This window comes from Sturnira hondurensis, unplaced genomic scaffold (assembly GCF_014824575.4).
Source record: "Sturnira hondurensis isolate 20B ecotype Veracruz unplaced genomic scaffold, ASM1482457v3 Scaffold0024822, whole genome shotgun sequence".
Taxonomy (NCBI): domain Eukaryota; kingdom Metazoa; phylum Chordata; class Mammalia; order Chiroptera; family Phyllostomidae; genus Sturnira; species Sturnira hondurensis.
Genome location: NW_028097453.1, coordinates 1,950,611 through 1,968,539, shown reverse-complemented (window position 1 = coordinate 1,968,539; position 17,929 = coordinate 1,950,611). Strand labels below are relative to the sequence as shown.

At 40.4% G+C, this 17,929-nt stretch overlaps 2 protein-coding genes across 5 annotated transcripts in view; one reads left to right on the top strand and one right to left on the bottom strand.

The window, feature by feature from the left end:
- CAPZA1 (capping actin protein of muscle Z-line subunit alpha 1) overlaps positions 1-2,056 on the bottom strand; it is a 37,458-nt gene extending 35,402 nt beyond the window's left edge. Inside the window, exon 1 of the mRNA XM_037038847.1 lies at positions 1,952-2,056. Within this exon, the coding sequence (XP_036894742.1) occupies positions 1,952-1,990 (39 nt within the window). The 5' untranslated portion in view covers positions 1,991-2,056. The remainder of the gene's footprint in view (positions 1-1,951) is intronic.
- ST7L (suppression of tumorigenicity 7 like) overlaps positions 1,616-17,929 on the top strand; it is a 62,817-nt gene continuing 46,503 nt past the window's right edge. Inside the window, exons 1-5 of one of the 4 annotated variants that reach the window (XM_037038841.1) lie at positions 2,701-2,952; positions 4,735-4,817; positions 8,748-8,910; positions 12,594-12,648; positions 15,445-15,560. In XM_037038841.1, coding sequence (XP_036894736.1) covers positions 2,739-2,952; positions 4,735-4,817; positions 8,748-8,910; positions 12,594-12,648; positions 15,445-15,560 — 631 coding nt within the window. In that variant the 5' untranslated portion in view covers positions 2,701-2,738. Of the gene's footprint in view, positions 1,786-2,700; positions 2,953-4,734; positions 4,818-8,747; positions 8,911-12,593; positions 12,649-15,444; positions 15,561-17,929 lie in introns of those variants that run through there. The other 3 variants (XM_037038843.1, XM_037038840.1, XM_037038842.1) reach the window with 3 other exon arrangements.

Here is a 17,929-nt window from a genome sequence, read left to right as displayed (position 1 = left end):
CCATCGCTGTAAATGAGAACCTAGCAAATTTCAGAAACTTCAAATTGTGTGGATTTTTGGAGACACTTATTATATCAGTTATTCTTAATTATCCACACTAATGAAGACAGTGTGGTTAATCTAAAAACTGTTTCCTGAACATCAAATTCGTCCACATTTTTGGGCAGATGTACCTTACTGATTTTGATTTGCTTATTATGCCACTCATTAAGCAACAAAAGAAGCATGCTGGGAAATAAGAGGAACCAGGTCATATCTGCTATCATAAAATCAATACTATTAATATTATAAACACTGTCACTACTCACAGATATCTTAATTTGCACTTTGAAATAAATGTATATATTGTCCCAAGTTGAATCAAAAAGGCATTCTAACCCAGTGTTAAAGACAAACTCCTGAGAACACTGGTCAATGTAGCATTGTTTGGGCACAATAAACCTCAAAGTTCACTGTTATTTAAATGTTCAGTGAAACTGTGTTGTAACAAGTTTCACTTGAAATACTTGCACCATCAGTTCAGCTCACAAGTGCTGTTATACCCTGACATTCACTGCAATTTAATTTCACCTGAATAACTATGCGCCTTAGAACAAGCATTTATTATATAATAGTTTTCTCTCCTGCACAAATTCATGTAAAATGCCTTCCCCAGCAAATGTACACATGTATGAGAATTTCCAAGAGAACATTCACCACTCAAGTGCATTTCAAGATGGCATGCCATATGTAGGTATACTGTATCAAATTATTCTATCCAGAGGACTCCTGGATCACCAACAGTCCCCTCTACTATCCCAGTCTCTCTTATAGAAAAACAGAAAGAGCTGAGGTACATTACAGAACACTCAAGGGTGCACATTTTGTAACAGCCACTATGGGAAACAAAAGATATCACTCTTGTCCTATAGTGAGTTCACCTAGTGAAATCTGTCTCATTTCTACAGGCCCTAAAATCACGTGAAAGGCCTGAAAAACTGACGAAAGGTGTGTAGTTGTCAAAAAAAAATTCTACCTAACACTGAATATGCTCTTATACTTCAGACACTTTTGAAAAAATAAGTATACAAATTACACACTGACAAATTCAAGTATAATCAGAGACACCCCAGTGGAGCATCAAAGAAGCCACGATGCTTTGTCCAGACTTGAATGTGTCAACATGAGGTTTCTGTGCCTTATAAAACCATCCTGGAGTTAAAAAAAAAAAAGGAATCCGTTGGCTACGCTCAATCGGATAACAAGAAATTGAAAACTATTTTTCAATTACTGTCTTTAAGAGGATGCAAGACGCAAGGGAGGGAGTCACGGCGGGGCCCTCTGCACAAACATACAATCCAGGGAGTGTCTATATGGAAGAGAGGGGTGCTCGAATTCTGCACGAGGGGCACACTTTTAGGACTGCGAATTAGTTCCGCTTAGAGTTTGCGAGGACAGATGGATGGGGGGACCCCTCTCTGTCTAGGAGTCGTGACAGCAAAATCACTTCCTGGGGAAGGAGGAGCAAAAGGGAAGTTAAGAGGCCACCCTGACCAGGAAGTGGCTCGCCCTAAACTCGCCTCAATCACACCTAAAAATGGGGGGATGGGGGAAGCCCTACCAGCTCAAGGCGGTGAAACAACCGCCTCTTCACGTCGCGACATCGCCGTCGTCCCCTCTCTTAATTGGCTCCATAGCCACGATTCAATAAGGGAAACTTCCCTTGCAGGAGGGCCACTGAGCTGTGCCCCAGGCCCAGGAGGGAAGGAGTCGAGAAATGGGGAACTGGGGCCACTGAGAACCAGGGTAAGCCCCTCAAGAGAAAAGCGTCCCAAGTGCGGCAGGCGTACGCCCACACGGGCTAAAAAGCTCCTTTCTGCTGGGGTCCTCCCCAGGGTTCCCCCTGCAGCCGGGCCGATCCCCAGTTGCCCGTCGCGGGGGGAGGTGAGAATGAGAGAGGTGCGCCCCTTACCTTCTCCTCATCCGACACCCGATCCTCGAAGTCGGCCATCTTGGCTGCTCTGGCCCAGCCCGGCCCGGGCGCAAGGCAGGCCGGGAAGGAAGTCGAGTGATGGAAGCACCGCGGACGACGGGGGGCGGAGGGGCGGGGGGGAAGCGTCGCAAAGACCCGCCCGGTCGGAGTGGAGGACTCGCCCGGAAACGCCGACCCAGAGGGCGCCGTGTCAGTTACGGGCGCTGGGGCGGCCCCAGAAAGTCGCCTTTGGCTTAAATGATCTTTTCAAATCTGATATCGCTCTCTCTGTTACATACACTTCCTCATTCATCTAGGGAGGGCGCGTGTTTCGACTGTTCTCGGCGCCCGAGCTCCACGCGACGGAAAAGCAATGGCTATTCCTATAGGTTGTCCCAGGACCAGTGATTTCCACGGCGGACGAGTCCAAAGGAAGTGCGGCTCGGCCCTGCTCGATCGGTAGCTTTTCCAAGCCCAGGAAAGGGGGAAAGGGGGGCTGAAAGTGACCCTCACTCGTAGGGAAGTAACGCCACTTCACTCCGGGGTCACATCGCAGCCTGGTGCCTGCAGGAGTAGGTGCCGCTCTCCGCCTCTTCCCACCCTCGGAAGGAATAGGGAACCCCAGCCCTGGGACGCTCCTTCACCTCCCAAATCTCGGCCCCCGTTCCCTGGGCCGCTCAGCCTCCGCTGAGGCCAAGCTCAGATCCGCCACTATCCCAGGATTCCCGACGCCGGGTTTCCTGCCCATCTCCCCCGCCCAGCGCCCGGCGCCTGAGGGAGCGGCAAGATGGCGGACGGTGGCGGCTTGGCTGAAGCCGCGGCTGCTGCGGCTTCTCCCCCGGCACCTGCTCCCGGCCTGAGCCCGCCGCTGGGCTGGAAGGAGCGGCTGCGGGCCAGGCTGGCGGGCACTGGGGTTTCGCTGTGGTTCGTGGTGGGGCTGGGGCTGGGACTGCTGTACGCTCTGAGAGTCCCGCTGCGGCTGTGTGAGAATTTGGCAGCGGGTGAGAGGCCCAGACTTCTCTGGGGACGGGCAGGGGGCCAGGAGAGGTCCCGGGGGCAGGGGCCAAAGGGCAGAGACTCAGTGGTCCCTGGTGGGCTTCGGAGAAGCAGTCGGTGGGGTGCGACCGAGCGGGCCGCAACCCCGCAGCTGGCTGTCAAACCGCAGCCGCGGCCGCCGGCCCCTCCCCGGAGCTAAGGTCCGCCCTCCGTCCGCTGTCCTCCTTTACCCGGGGAGACGCCACCCGCCGAGCCGCAGGCTTCGGGCGGTAGGACGGAGCGGGGGAGCCCTCGCAGCCTCGGACGCAGAATTCGTACACGCCCCCCACCCCCAACCACCACCGCCATTGGTGGGAGCCCTTCCTTTGAGCCTCCCGCCGCTCGTCGGCGGGGGCCGCCAGCCCGGACGACCAAGATGAGCGCCTCGCAGCTTCGCTTCGGAGAGCGAGTATCTAAAAGAAAGTGCCATGATCTTGACCACCCACTCTTATGTTTTAAAATGGTTCTGTCGAGCCATGGTTTTCGTGATATTTTTGGCTCTTCTTGGCTTTGGGCTTTATCTTGGGTACCACAATAGAAAAGCACAGGTAGTACAGATTAGGAGAGCCAGCGACCGCAGCGGGCTCTTTGTTTCAACATTTGTGCAGAGCTTGCGATGTCATGTGGGCCGAGGGTACAAAGCGAGTGGGAAGTGATGATCCCCGTGGGGTGCTGCAAAATCACCCTTGAGCAGCCAGGAGCCGGGGCCGCTTACCACGTCCTTACAGTGTTTCCACCCCAGCTCTGAACTGCAACCTCAGAACAACAAGACGAAAGCACTTCTGTTACGGGATGACTGTGACTGTCAGTACGTGGTTTATTCTGTGGCACCAAAAGACGAATGTCCCCATTTCTGTTCCATGAGATGCCACGAAAAACCGAGAAAAATTTCCGAGCATTAGCTCGGAAGTATTTTGGACTTTTTAGAACAAAAGCATTATGTAAATTCAGGTATAGCTAACATGCTAAAAAGCAAGCTCAGTAAATGAGCTTTGCTACATTTTGAAGAAGCAAATTTGGTGTCTCTGTAATAGGTTAATTAATGAAGTGCTGACGCGTTTTTTATGCTCAGTGAAATGTTAAACATTGAGCTTCTCGCTTATTTTTCTATATGTTATGTAGGCACACCATTTAGATGAGACTAGGTAACTATACCATTTTTTTCTCTCTATAAAACCCAAAGTATTTATCAGATAGTTATTTGAAGTGAAGAATCTGGTGCAGACTATCCGGAAGTCAGGGGCAAGGAGGGAGTTCTCAGTTTTGCTCCTCTCTTTTGAGCTATTTTCCCTCACTAGCTGGCACACCAAATACACACCTTGTTTTCTTCCAGCTAATTTGAAACACTGGTTTCTATCTCACCGAAATAATTAGGGAGTGTTTTAAATCTCTCCTGCAACTGATGTTTGTTTAGCTATCCTTATAGATTTACAAAAGTTCTTAGCTAAATTATGATTTATAAATTATTAGCTTTAATCTCAAAGCAAGCTTATCTTATTTTAATCTGTTTATTTAACAAATCAACACTGTAAAATCCTCCCCTTACATGTGTGAAGGCAAATTTTTAAAGGGTAGAGTACAATGTGAATTTAAAGTAGCTTTTTAAAAATGACAACCTTTCTCAAATGAATCTCATACTAGGTGTTAATCCACTTATGTTCCTCTACTCATAAAGACACTGCATTTTTGTAACTTGAGTACTTTGAATCCCCATTTTTTTAACTTTGATTTTTTCCCCCTTTTGGCAGTGACAGTATTTTTAAATTCATTGACGCCCAAATTCTATGTGGCACTTACAGGAACATCTTCTTTGATATCAGGACTAATATTTGTAAGTAGTTTCCATTTCCTTCATGCTTTTGTATTTATTTAAGGATCAGATCTCTTAATATGGTTACAGTAATTATAAATATTTATGGATCAACATTCTCAAAATGTGTTCAGCATTTGGAAAAACCACTGCCTCTGCTCTTCTAGAGGTTGACTGTTTTCATTTGTGTATAAAAGATTCTTGGCCGCTGCAGTGGACCGGGAGGTGGGTGGTTAACTACATGCCTGCAGGGCCCAGTTTGGTGCTGCGGGAGGAAAAAGTGCCGTGGGCAGAGATGAGAGAGTAGAATTCCGTGTTTACTCCGAAGACGGGGTAAACTGGACAGTGCATGCGTCTTCTGGAAGGGGCTGCAGCTGATTGCTGCCGTGTAAACAGACCGTTATTACCAGACCTTCCAGTTTTTCAGGTGATTCCAAGAGAACATGGGTACACAAGTTTTTGTATCAAATCTCATAATACTTTAACCTTGGCAACATTGGACAAACTACTGGTTAAGAGCAGGAATTTGGAGTCAGGTTAACTGTCACTTTAGGGGTGTAACTTCAAACAAGTTAATTTTCTATGTCCCAGTTTTCTCAGATGTAAGAGAAAGTAGTCTCTCCTTCATAGGGTTATGAAGACCAAATGAGATATGGTATATAAAAGCTTTTAACAGCCTGGTACTAACAGTGAACACAATGAATTTTGGCTATTCAGCTTCTCATTGTCTTGTTTGACCAAGCTAGCATTTTAAATTAAAAAGATGTTTTAGAATTTTATCATCTTTATTAATATCCCTAGGTACTAGTGTTCCCTTGAGTAAACTTTGGAAGTATGAAAATCTTAGGAAGTATGCTATGCATGGCCAATGACTTTTTCTCTACTTTTTTTCTCATCTCTAGATGGTGCTCTCCAGCTATAGTAGAAATAACAGCATTTGTATTGGAGTGTTTTTGTTTTTTTTTTTCCAAGGACTAAGACTTGACCATTTTGTTAGAGTGAAATGCTGGATAAGAAAGGGATTTTTCTCTTGACTTAAAAAAATTACTGAGGAGTTCAGGATGAAAAGTATGGGTTAATATAAGCCTCAAAATTTATTGAATTATAAAGCCCACTCATAATTAAACATACTTTAGCATATTTAGTCAGTAGCATATGAGTCCAAACAAATAAAATAAATTGTCTTTGAATGGCTGATGCAGTAGAAAGTGCACTGGCCTTGAAACTAGATGTGGTTTTGTGTCTTGACTGCCACTCACTGGCTGATGCTTTGGGCAAGTCACAGCTATGGGTCTCAATTTCCTCATTTATAAGAGAGGGAATGTTACATCTATATTATACATACTTTCCTTTTAAACCAAAGCTTTAAAATTAGGAAATTGAAGTAAAATGTTAAAGGTTAAATTAGATCACTACCCTTGTAATACTGATGGGTTTTCATTAGGGAAGGTTATTATTGTTTATAAGTTCTTGTGTCACCCGGGCATACCAAACTTGTACACACACACACATACACACTTACGTACACACGTACACTGAGGTAGGCTGGAGAGGCAAGCTGTGTAGGGGTTCTTGGCCTGGCATCCGGCAGACCCGAGTAAGAGCCCCAGCTCTGCCAGGTGCTGGCGCCATGGCCCACAGCTCGTTACTTAGGGCTGGAGCAGGTGCCCTCTCTGAAATCCGTTGCTGTGAGGGGTGAGTGATGTAACACACATAAAAGACATGGCGCAACACTTGATGAGTATTAGCAGCTATTATCATTGCGCATTTGTGTTGAAAAGTTGACTCAGAAGGTGAAAAAGATTAACATTATATTCATCAATAAAAACCACTAACATTTAATATAGTGAAGGACAGTGTGTCAGTGTTGCCTTTGTGATTGCTGTGCCTGACTGTCTTTTCTGTCACATGAATAATTTCTGTTTTTGTGATTTCTTCTGGTTGTTTTAAAGCAGTTTCATCCACTTCTTGATACAACATGATTGACACCAAACCAGGGCTATACTCGGCAGGGAGGAACTGCCAACTCTGTAAAAGTGAGCAGGAAGAGAGGCCGTCCTAGACTGAGCAGAAAATATTAGTGGCATGATAGAAAAAGTTCTGCACCTTGATTTTCTAGCGCTGTCCTGTATGCGTGGTGGCATGTAGTCAATGGGGTAATTTGGCTGCAATGTGGTGCAAAATTACTGCACATTTTGGCATCTTTGTAATATATTCTAATGTTTACTGAAGCAAAAGATAACATTCCTGGAGGTTTAAAAACGGATTTCTCTGTGTGATGGCCTGTGTTTCTGATTGTAGCAAAATAGTTTTTTGAAAGATTATAATCTCTTCGGCAGTTGTGGATATGTTTGCTTATTCCTCAAATAAAGTTATACATTTGTCTACTACATTTGGCAGAGTAGCCTGTCAGTTAACTTTCTAAGGAATACGGTCCACAAATGAGAGGAGGAAGACATTACAGTTATTTTATAGTCAAAGCATAGAAAACTAGCTACTAATCATTTGAACAATTTTAATCTATAAAGTCCCTGATTGATTGATTATTCATTTGAAAAATATTTATAGAGAGCCTTTCATCTCTTAGGCACTCTTTTGGATTTGGGGGGATACCATGGTAAGCAGACAAACACAGATTCTGTTCTCATGAAATGTGGTCTAGAAGGTGATTATGGACATTGCCTCATTCACCCGACAATTTGTTATTGAATACCTACCTACTGGGTGCCACACTGTTTCTGAGCACTGGGCTAGCAGCAATGAACAAAGCAGAAAAAGTCCCTGTCCTCTTGGAGCTTACTTAATATCAGAGCAATATACGCTAGAAGATAAGTAAAACAAATAGTATGTTTTTGCTATTAGTGATATGTGCTGAAGGGGAAAATGAGCCAGAAAAAGGCATGTGAAGTGTCAGAGGAAAAGGTTGCAATTTCAGACAGGGAAGTTAGGGAAGGCTTCACTGAAACAGTGATTCTATAGTACAGATCTGAAGCACATGAGGAAGCCAGCTGTGTGGTTTTGTTACTTCTTCCTGAAGGGGCAGTATGCTCGGGAGCTTGAAGAACAGCAACAAGATCGTTGTTCCACTAATTATTACAGGGAAAAGATTCCTCTGAAAGGAAAGTACAGATCCAATGTGAGTACAGCTTTCTGTTCTGTGGAATCAGGAAAAGTTTCCCAAATGTGTGTCATTGAAGGCGCAACCCAGAGGAGCCAGGCAGAGGCAGTTGAGAAGGTTGGAGTGTCCGAATATGACGCATTCTGCCAACTTAGCATAAAGCGGAAGCTGCTTTTTGTAAGAGTGGTAAACCATGGAAACAGAGAGAAATGAATATTCTGATTTTTAAATGGTTCAAAATGGGAACCAACCTGACTCTTAAACTACATTAATAATACTGCCAAATGCTAGAACAGTCACTTCTTGCTCAAAAGGCACTTACCATTCTTGTATAACCATGTATAGTAGACAGGATGTTGAGGCCCCGAGAGGATGGAGTTTAAGCACCTTGCCCAAAGCACACAGCTGATAGCCAAATTAGGAGGCAAACGTGGGCAGTCTCACCCTCATTGAATCCACTGTCTGGGGTTAGTCGTTTCAAACTTGTTTTTTTCTTTAACTATGCTATAGAATAAAATGACAATGTAATATAACAGAGTTAGAGTACCTACAGATGAAACCTTTTTATTGCTTTTAATGCTTTATTTACAGATGTATTCCTTCTAGTTTTACCTAAGCTTGTCTAAATTTTATGACAAAGTATGAAAAAGGCATTTCACTTTTGTTTGGCGTGTGTTATTGGGGAATCTTGTGTTTGGCTTATTTTTTTGGAAGGAGAGCACATTTAAAATGATGACTTAAACAGGAACATCTTGAGATAATGTTTTAATTTGAGCTCACATATCTGCTGACCAGTCCTGTATTAAGTAAAGGGTGTTTTCTCTTTGTCGTAGATGTTCGAATGGTGGTACTTCCATAAACATGGCACGTCTTTTATGGAGCAAGTGTCTGTGAACCATTTGCGACCACTGATGGGAGGAACAGGAAACAGCATTTCAGAGCCAGGTTCTCCTTCCAGCAACAGAGAAAGTGAAACCAGCCGACAGAATTTGTCAGGTGACCACTTATCTAATATGTTTTCAGAGCTGTGTAGTTAAGATTGTGTTTGGCTGTGGGAGCTGGAAAACTCACAACAACAGAAAGAAGTTTGTCTTTGATGTAAATATAGGTAATCCACAGCTTATACTGGAGAGCAATAATCATCAGAGGCCCAGACTCCTGTTTTGTTAGCCTGCCACCTCCAAATGCAGTTTTGCCTTGTAGTCCAAGACTCTGGCTTCAGCTCTCATAGCCACATTCCAATCAGCAGGATGGAGAATAGGCCAGGAGAAGTACACCCTTTCCCCCGCCTCACCCCACAGCAGCCAGGGACACTTCCCGCAAGCGTTACATACTGTCTCAGCCTACTTCTGACTCATCAGGCCTTTGTCCAATGGCCACGGCTGTAAAGGAAGCTAGAAATTGTAATTATTTTCTCAGTGTACATATGCCCAGCTAATATTGAAAAATTAGGGGATCTTATTAGATAAAGGAGAGAGTAGAGACAATTAGCCATCTCTGGCAAGAGAACAAAGTTAGGAGAACTTTGTTTTCTATTATTCTCAATGCCTTTTATTCTCAATGTATTTAGACATCAAAAATTATAGTTATTCAGGTATGGATGTTCCTTTGTTATGCTTTAATTATATATTTTTTCTCTATATGTATCTAGTAATACAAAATAAATGTTAATGATATACATTTAGGAAAGTAAAAATTTTAAAGCCAAATAGTAATATTTTTGAATTATTAATTTCATTTGGTGTAGATAATAATCATACAAATGAGTATTCCATAGATTGCCGTAAGGTCTCATTTGTTCAGTAAACTTAACCACTAGACTTGTATTTGTTTAGTAGAAGAATACTACCTAGAGTATTACTCTATAGTACTAGAGTATTACTCTAGTAATACTCTACAGTATTACTCTATATAGTATTACTCTATAGTAATACTATATAGAGTATTACTCTATAGTACTTGCACTCTATACTACTAGAGTGCAGTTGCTGGCATTTTTAAATGTGGTCAGAGAAAGTCTCTGAAAAAGTACCGTCTAAGCTGAGCCCTGGAGCATGAGTGGATGCTGACCAGGAATACTAGGGGTGGGGCGGTAGCCACTCAAGAGTACAGGAGGGAGTAATGGTAATTTCCTTTCCCCTTCTCCTTTCTCCTCTTTCATAAAATAATTACAGAACTCCTAACAATGAAACATATTAGTATGGATATGATATAGATCTGTCCTCGAGATGCTCAGAGTCCAGTGTGTAAATAATTACGTAACAATGGTGCATTATATAAGCTTATTCCCTATTGTGAGTTTGAACATATCATTTCATAATGGGAGTGACGATCATCTTAAGAACATTCGGTTTAGTAGAAGATACAGACATAGAAATAAGGATAGCAAAAGATATAAAAAGATATGTAAATATAGTACTTAAAAGATACTGTGGTAACAGAAAAGAGGGCGTAGTTAGTTATTCTTGGAAGGAGGGCCACAAAATGTTTCACAAAAGAGATGCTTGGATTGACCTCCAAAAGGGGTCACAAAGGTTTTTGGTTCAGCTTTCTCTCCCTGGGTTACTGTATCTCATTCTGTAGTATTTTTTCCCACAGATGTATCTATTGGGAGAACCAACTTTGAATTTATACCCCAACTTCTAGATGCACATTTCTAACTCTTTGCTAGAAATCTCCACCTTTGATGGCTCTAAGCCCCTAAACTCACACTGTCCAAAATGAAACTATCTTCTTTCAGCAGGATTCTTAACAATCCTAAAATCTTAGTGGTACCCAATTCCCATACTGGAATCCTTTGGGTTGTTTCAGATTATATCTTTCTTATTTCCCCCCTTTTCTCCAAACAGTTAATACCCATCATATTCTATTGATTCCCATCAAAAATTATTTTGACTCTATCCTTCCTTTCCCCCCCCTAACATTTATTGCCCCATGTCTGGGCTCTTAATATCTCTTCTCAACTTGCTGTAGTATCCTAACTGGTTTCTCTGCCTCTGATACTTGTCCCTTTTGTACGTCCTTTCCTCTTAGTATGTAGAAAAGGGGTTCTCAGACTTTTTGGATTCAGGAATCCTTTATACTCTTAAAAATGATTGAGAACCTCAAAGAGCTTTTGTTTATTTACATTGATTATCTCCCTACTAATTATTGTATTAGAAATGAAAACAAATTAAAAATATTTATTAACTATGTTAAAGTAACAGTAAACCCATTACAGGTTAACACTTTTACAGAATGAACTGTATCCCCCCCAAATTCGTGTGTTGAAGCTGTAACCTCTCCTGTAACTATATTGGGGATAGGATTTTTAGGAGGTAATTAAGGTTAAATGAGGTAGGGTGGTCCTACTCTCATAGGACTGGTAGCCTTAGAAGAAGAGGAAGAGAGAAATCAGCTTCTCTCTCCGGCATGTGAGGGCCATGTCAGGGACAGAGGAGAACGCGGCCATCTGCAAGTCCAAGAGAGCTCGCACCAAACCTGACCTTGTTGGAGCCCTGATTTCAGACCCAGGACTATGCAAAACCAAGTTTCTGCTGTTTAAGCCACCCCGTCTATGGCGTTTTGTCATGGCAGCCTGAGCAGATCATCATGAAGACTGCCATCGTTCTACATTTACTTAAATCTCTTCATGACCTGGCTACTGTGGCTCAGTAGATTGAGCATTCATGGACTGTGAAGCAAAGGTTGCCAGTTCGATTCCCAGTCTAGGGCACATGCCTGGGTTGTGGGTTGGGTCCCCAGTGGGGGTCGCATGAGAAGCAACCACACATTGATGTTTCTCTCCCTCTCTTTCTCCTTCCCTTCCCCTCTCTAAAACAAATCTTAAAGAAAATTAAAGATAAATAAATAAATCTCTTCAATGTCTAGTTTAATAGAAGGCACCTTATTCTCATATCTGCTTCTACATTGTGGGGATCTGTTGTTTCGGTTGAAGTGTATAAACAAAATCTGGTCTCACACAGATATATAGTTTGAAAGGGTGGGCTATTTTAGAAATTTGAAAATTGTGGATATTCTTTTTTTGATACTATACCAAAACTTACCAAGAGGTACTTTCATAGAGTTTAGTTGCAGTGTGGAATGGTTGAGTGGTTTTGTGATACTTTGTTTGCTTGGAGTATTCTGGCAACCTTCTGCTCATCTACAGTGGGCGTGATTCGGTGTCAGTCCAAGCATCAGCTTTCTTCTAGAATGCCTTCCCTCCCTAATCCCCAGAGCAAAATTAATCACTTCGTGTTTTTCTCTCGGAACAAACCGTATTTCTCCTCTAGCACTTATCATACGGTTTCGGTGGTAGTTTACACGACTCCCATGCTACGTTTAATTCTTTTAAAAAGTTATTCTCAAATGTTGTGCTAGGCTCCAGGAATATGGACAGAAATGAACAAAGTTTTGAGTTCATATTTAAAAGGGAGAAACTTAAAACTGAACACACAATCACATTATGATATGGTAAGTACTATCGTTGAATTGTGAACCGAATGCTGTGAAGACAGGAATAAGGGCATTGCTAAATTTAACTTTGTGAAGGCAGGGCCTTATTTGCCTTTGTGCTATATCAGTGGCTAGCACTGTACTTAGCATACAGTGACTATATGGTAAATGTTGGTCAGTTAAGATTTAATTGCATTTGCTTAAATTGTCTTAGTTCCTCCCTTTTCTCCTTTGTTTTTTAGAATGCAAGGTATGGAGAAACCCTCTAAACCTTTTCAGAGGAGCAGAATATAGGAGGTATTACATTTTGCTTTCTGTATAATTATGGCATTGGTTTTAGAGTATAAGTACTATGGAAACACTTGTTTTTATCAATATATCACAGCTCTCCTAGTTGGAAATATTGATACATGATAAGGTAAAGTGATTAGCCCAAAGTTTATTTGACAGCATCTTGACTGCATTTACTTTTATGATCATGAGAAACATTGCTTCAAACCATACATTTGTCATACATAACAAGCATACATTTGGCCCCTGGTTTGAAAAGTCAGAAAGCCTTTTCAAAGAATTTATGAGATTCAGACAAAATTTCAAATGTCAGTATGTTCTAATGCATATGTGCTCGATTTCAAAATGTATTTGAGGATTCACTAGAAAATATCAATCTGAATGTGAATGTGAACTTCATTTATGCAGTAGTACAGAATATAGTATTTTTATATTATATTTTATATTGCCATTTTTTATCTGCTCTACTGTGTCCATTTCTGTCCTGGTTTCTACACTTTAGTGAGAAAACATCTTGTGAAATTTATGACCAAAGACACTTTGTGTTTTACCTGGAGGTAGATTGGGCATGTTATTTAATTCACTGAACAGGAAACATCATGTGTCTGCGGTGTAGGGGCGCTGTGTAAAACGATGGGGGTGCTAAGTGACTAAGCGGTCATCTCTGTGCTCAAGGACACGGTGGTGTAGGGCAGTCAGTCCTGGGACGTGAAAACTAGGCTTTTGTGAGAGATGCCATTAGCCTGTAGTAAGGGATTCTGCAAGACACCTTGAATTTCTTGCTGTGTTCGTTACAAAGGTTTTAGGTTATTTGTTGTCATATTATATACCATCTACTTCATGAAGATTTGAAAGAGAAGTTTCAGAATCAGGGGCACTGAGGCTCCTTTCAAATGTCTGGTCTCTGTAGAAGTCTGCGTTTCATGGCGGTCGCTGTCACAGTCTGGGCTGCCGTGGAGTCCCAGAGAGCCTGGAGTTGCGTGTCAGCCACATGTTAGCCTCAGCCCAGACCCCACCGCATGGCCTAGTCCTTGTTTGTGCTTTCCTGAGTCTTTCTTAAGTTACTTTTAGTCTATATTATTGATGCTGCATATTATATTTTAACTGTTTTAAGGAATTTTGGGAATAATATAGATTGTCAATAAATAATTGTTATGGTTTTACAATGTGTAGCAAAACTGCTAAGTGAACAAGGATTGCTGTCTTTTTTCTTTATGATAATTTCTCACAAAATAGCTAAAAACTTTAAATAGCAAGACAACTCATACTATTAAAGAAGTTAATATCTTTAATCACATATAAATAATACAATGGGCTTTTAAAGTCTTTTTTTCAGATTGTAAAATGTATGCATATTCATCATAGAAAGTGGGAAAATAAAGAGATGTATGAAAAAGAAAGTGAAAAAAATCACTTCTTCTTACCACTAAGTAATAACTGCTATTAGTATTTCCATATACATATGCATATATAGAAATAAAACTTGAACATCAAAATATGTGGATTTCTCACAGAATTTCTTCAAAACATAAATTTATTTAAAAACATGATTTTCAGTGGTTATATTTATGATATATGCTTCCCTATCTGGGTCACAGATTGTATTTCACTGCTAACATTTACACTAGAGTGATATCTTTATATAAAAATATGTAGCCACATAAATGATTATTTCCTTAGGTTTGATTTTTGCGCGGGGACTACCGAACCAAGGGGTGTGGATATTTTTCTTCCCTTCCCTTTCATCTTGTCTTTGATTATGGAAAATTTGAAAAGTAATAGTAGAGAGAATGGTATAATATAATATCATGTACCCTTCCTCTAGCTAGGTGCGAATATTTTTCAGACTTTTATTAAAAAAGATTTTATTTATTTACTTTTAGAAAGAGGGGGAGGAAGGGAGAAAGAGAGGGAGAGAAACATCAGTGTGTGAGAGATACATGGATCGGTTGCCTCTGGCAACCCCCAACCGGGGACCTGGCCTGCAGCCCAGGCGTGTGCCCTGCCGGGGAGTGGAACTGGATCACTGCCCTTTGGGCCATAGGCTGGTGCTCCATCCCCTGGGCCCCACCAGCCAGGGCGAAGACTCTTGGTAGATGTTATCTGATTGGATCTTGGAACCAAAAATGTAAATGCTGACTTACATTTATACCAGCAGTATGTGTGAGTCCATATTCTACCTGACAATGTATGTATATTTGCCAACTTGATAGATGAAAAGTAAAAATTTATTTTAATTTGCTATTTGTTAATTACTAATGAGATTGCATGATTAAAAAAATGTATTTATTAGCCAACCTGTTTACTTGCCATTATTATTGTGGGTCTTGGGGAAATGAAAGTTTAAATTTCTAATTTGGTCACATCTGTAAAAAGTTCCTATTCACTTTTTTGTTTTGAAAGCCCTTTACCAACTTGACATCTAGTAAAAAATCTACCCATATTTTCTCCTCTCTTTGTAGTTTTACTTTTAATACTTAATTCGAAGTCACTGAGAGTTTATTGAAGTATATTTAATGAGATATATATCTCAGCCAAATCATTTTATCCCTTCAAGTCCAATATTGAAGAAGTGTTTGTTGAATAATCTAGCATTTTCCTTTTTTTTTTAGTTTTTGTGTTTTATTATACTCTAAGTAGTTGGTATAGGTTATCTCTTTTGTTTTTTTGATTATAACAAGCTTTAAGAAACATCCTGAAATAGAATTTTTAGCATTGTATTTTTGAAGTTTAAAGTGTCTGTTATAGCAAGTCGATGCCCTCTCATGTTCAATTTACATATTTTCTTGTGTTTTGGCAAAGATACACTTGGGTGACTGGTAAAGAGCCTCTTACATACTATGACATGAATTTGTCAGCTCAGGACCATCAGACCTTTTTCACCTGTGACACTGACTTTTTACGTCCTTCAGACACAGGTACGTGTCATCTCTGACCATGGGGTAGACGTGGAATTGTTTGATAAGAAACCCAGATTGAATTGAAACTAATTATGATCTTGAACTAGGCTGTTACACTATCTTTCCTTCTTACAAAGAATTTAAAGTGTTTTATTAAAAATTTACTTTTATTATTACTTTAAAAAATATTTCAGATCAAATATAGCGACTGCTTATGCAGAGAAAAATGTACCCAGTTTTGATACGAGAAATTAACACCTGCAAAAAGAAAAAAGAGTAAGGCAAAGTGTAAACACAGGGACAAGGCATGTAGAGAAAAACAGGACATAATTTTATTCTAATCATAAATTAGAGAAGCATCTAAAGTTGTGGAAAACCATAGAAATGTCCTTTTAATTTTCTGTAAGCTCTTTTCTGGGAAAGTATTGAGACTCTTAAATGGACGACTTAAAGACAGACTTCCTTATCACAACTAGCCTTCTACTTGGAATGCCTTCTTTCATATCTATCCTTCTGTTTCTGTCCTTCAGGATCCAAATTAAAAGTTGCATTCTCTAGCAAGCCTTCTCTGGGACCTCCTTTCTTCTCTGCAGTTCTACAGTACTTAGTACAAACCTCAGTGAAACAATTTTCAACCACAAACATTTGTTTATTATAATGTTATCATGTTGCTTTAATGTTTCTCCTCCCTAACAGGGTATGAAACTTTGGAAAGAAGGTACTATATTCTCATCATCTTTGAATCCCTATCTTGTAGCACAGTGCCTGCATTCTGTAATTACTAATATTAATTCTCCGAGGAAAGTATGAATGAATGCGTGGTAGTGTCACAGATGTCTTCAGCAATTTCACTAAGAAGAGTTAACACTTGTAGAGGACTTATTATGTACCAAGCACTGTGCTAAGCAATTTATATAAATGTACTAATTTTATCTTCCCAATCACTTTATGAGGTAGGTACTATTATCAGCCTCATTTTAAAAATAAAGAAACACAGGCAAAGGGGAATCGAGTAACATGCCTAAGTCATCTGGCTATTAAATGATAACACTGGGTTTCAAACTCAAGTCTGGCTCTTAACCACTACATTACTGCCACCTTGCCACAGTTACTCACTACATCAGTAGGGAGAAGAGAATCACCAATAATAAGGGTCTGAAAAATAGCCAGTTTTCCAGCATTCAAGTGAGTTCATTGTGATATGTCTTTGCTGGATTAAATATACTAAGGGTGGGTGGTAGCAAGAACCCCAAGGATGTTTGATATGGTTACATTAAATGATTTAATTGTAAATAGGAGAAAAAGGAATTGCTTTATGTTTATATGCTTAATGTTTACATTAATGGTGTTTACAACACCTGTATAGGTGTTGGGGAAATAGCAGTGGAAAATAAGTTTTGTATGTTAACTTTAAGGACTGAAGTGACTCTGGAAATTGAGGCTTCACCTTCTCCCAGGCCAAATTGCAGATATTGGGGGATTTTAGGTAGTAACCATGGCTATCCACTAAAGCTGTGGTCTTAAAACATTTGTGTTCATATACCTTCTAAGAGAAGTTTGAAAGACTATGTATCCCTTCATGTATTTTTAAGTTGATATCATAAGGTTAAGTAATTGCAAAGAATATAGTTTTTGATATATTATAAATATAGACATTTAAAAATAAAGCTAGTCTGTGGCCTGTGTGACAGTTGGTTGGAGCGTCATCCTGCAAAACAAAAGGTCACGTGTTTGATTCCCTGGCAGGGCAACATGTCTGGGTTGCAAGTTTGGTCCCTGGTTGGGGCTTGTACAGGAGGCAACCGATCGAAGTTTCTCTCTCACACCATTGTTTCTCTCCCTCTCTCTCTCCCTTCCCCTCTCTCTAAAAAATTAATAAGTGTATCCTTGGGTGATTAATTAATTATTTTAAAAATCCTAAAATACTGTATTTTTAATTGTATCTCAAGGAATATAATGACTTGATACATACCATTATCCATTGAAAAATACATGAACAGATACTCTTTAACAGTAGTAAATTTTATATGTTCTTTTTATTCTGGAATTTATATCCATCTCATACTTCAAATGATTTTAATATAATTTTATGTTTGAGAGTCTTATCACATGTATGTGCTTTGCCACAATAAAATTTTTTTGTATAAATTTTTAGAAATTTTAATTTCCTTTGACCATGATGTTCTAAATGCTATCATGTACTTGAATTATATTTTCGTCAAATCTTTTGAGCTATATATTTGGTTCTTTCAACTTTGGAAAATGTCCTCCAGACAACCTAATTGGCTGGGTGAGTTCTCATGGTCAATCCTATTAACCAAATCAGACCTACTTTCCGATAAAGTCTGACTTGGTGTTTCAGTTCATGTGAATATGCCTCCCATGGC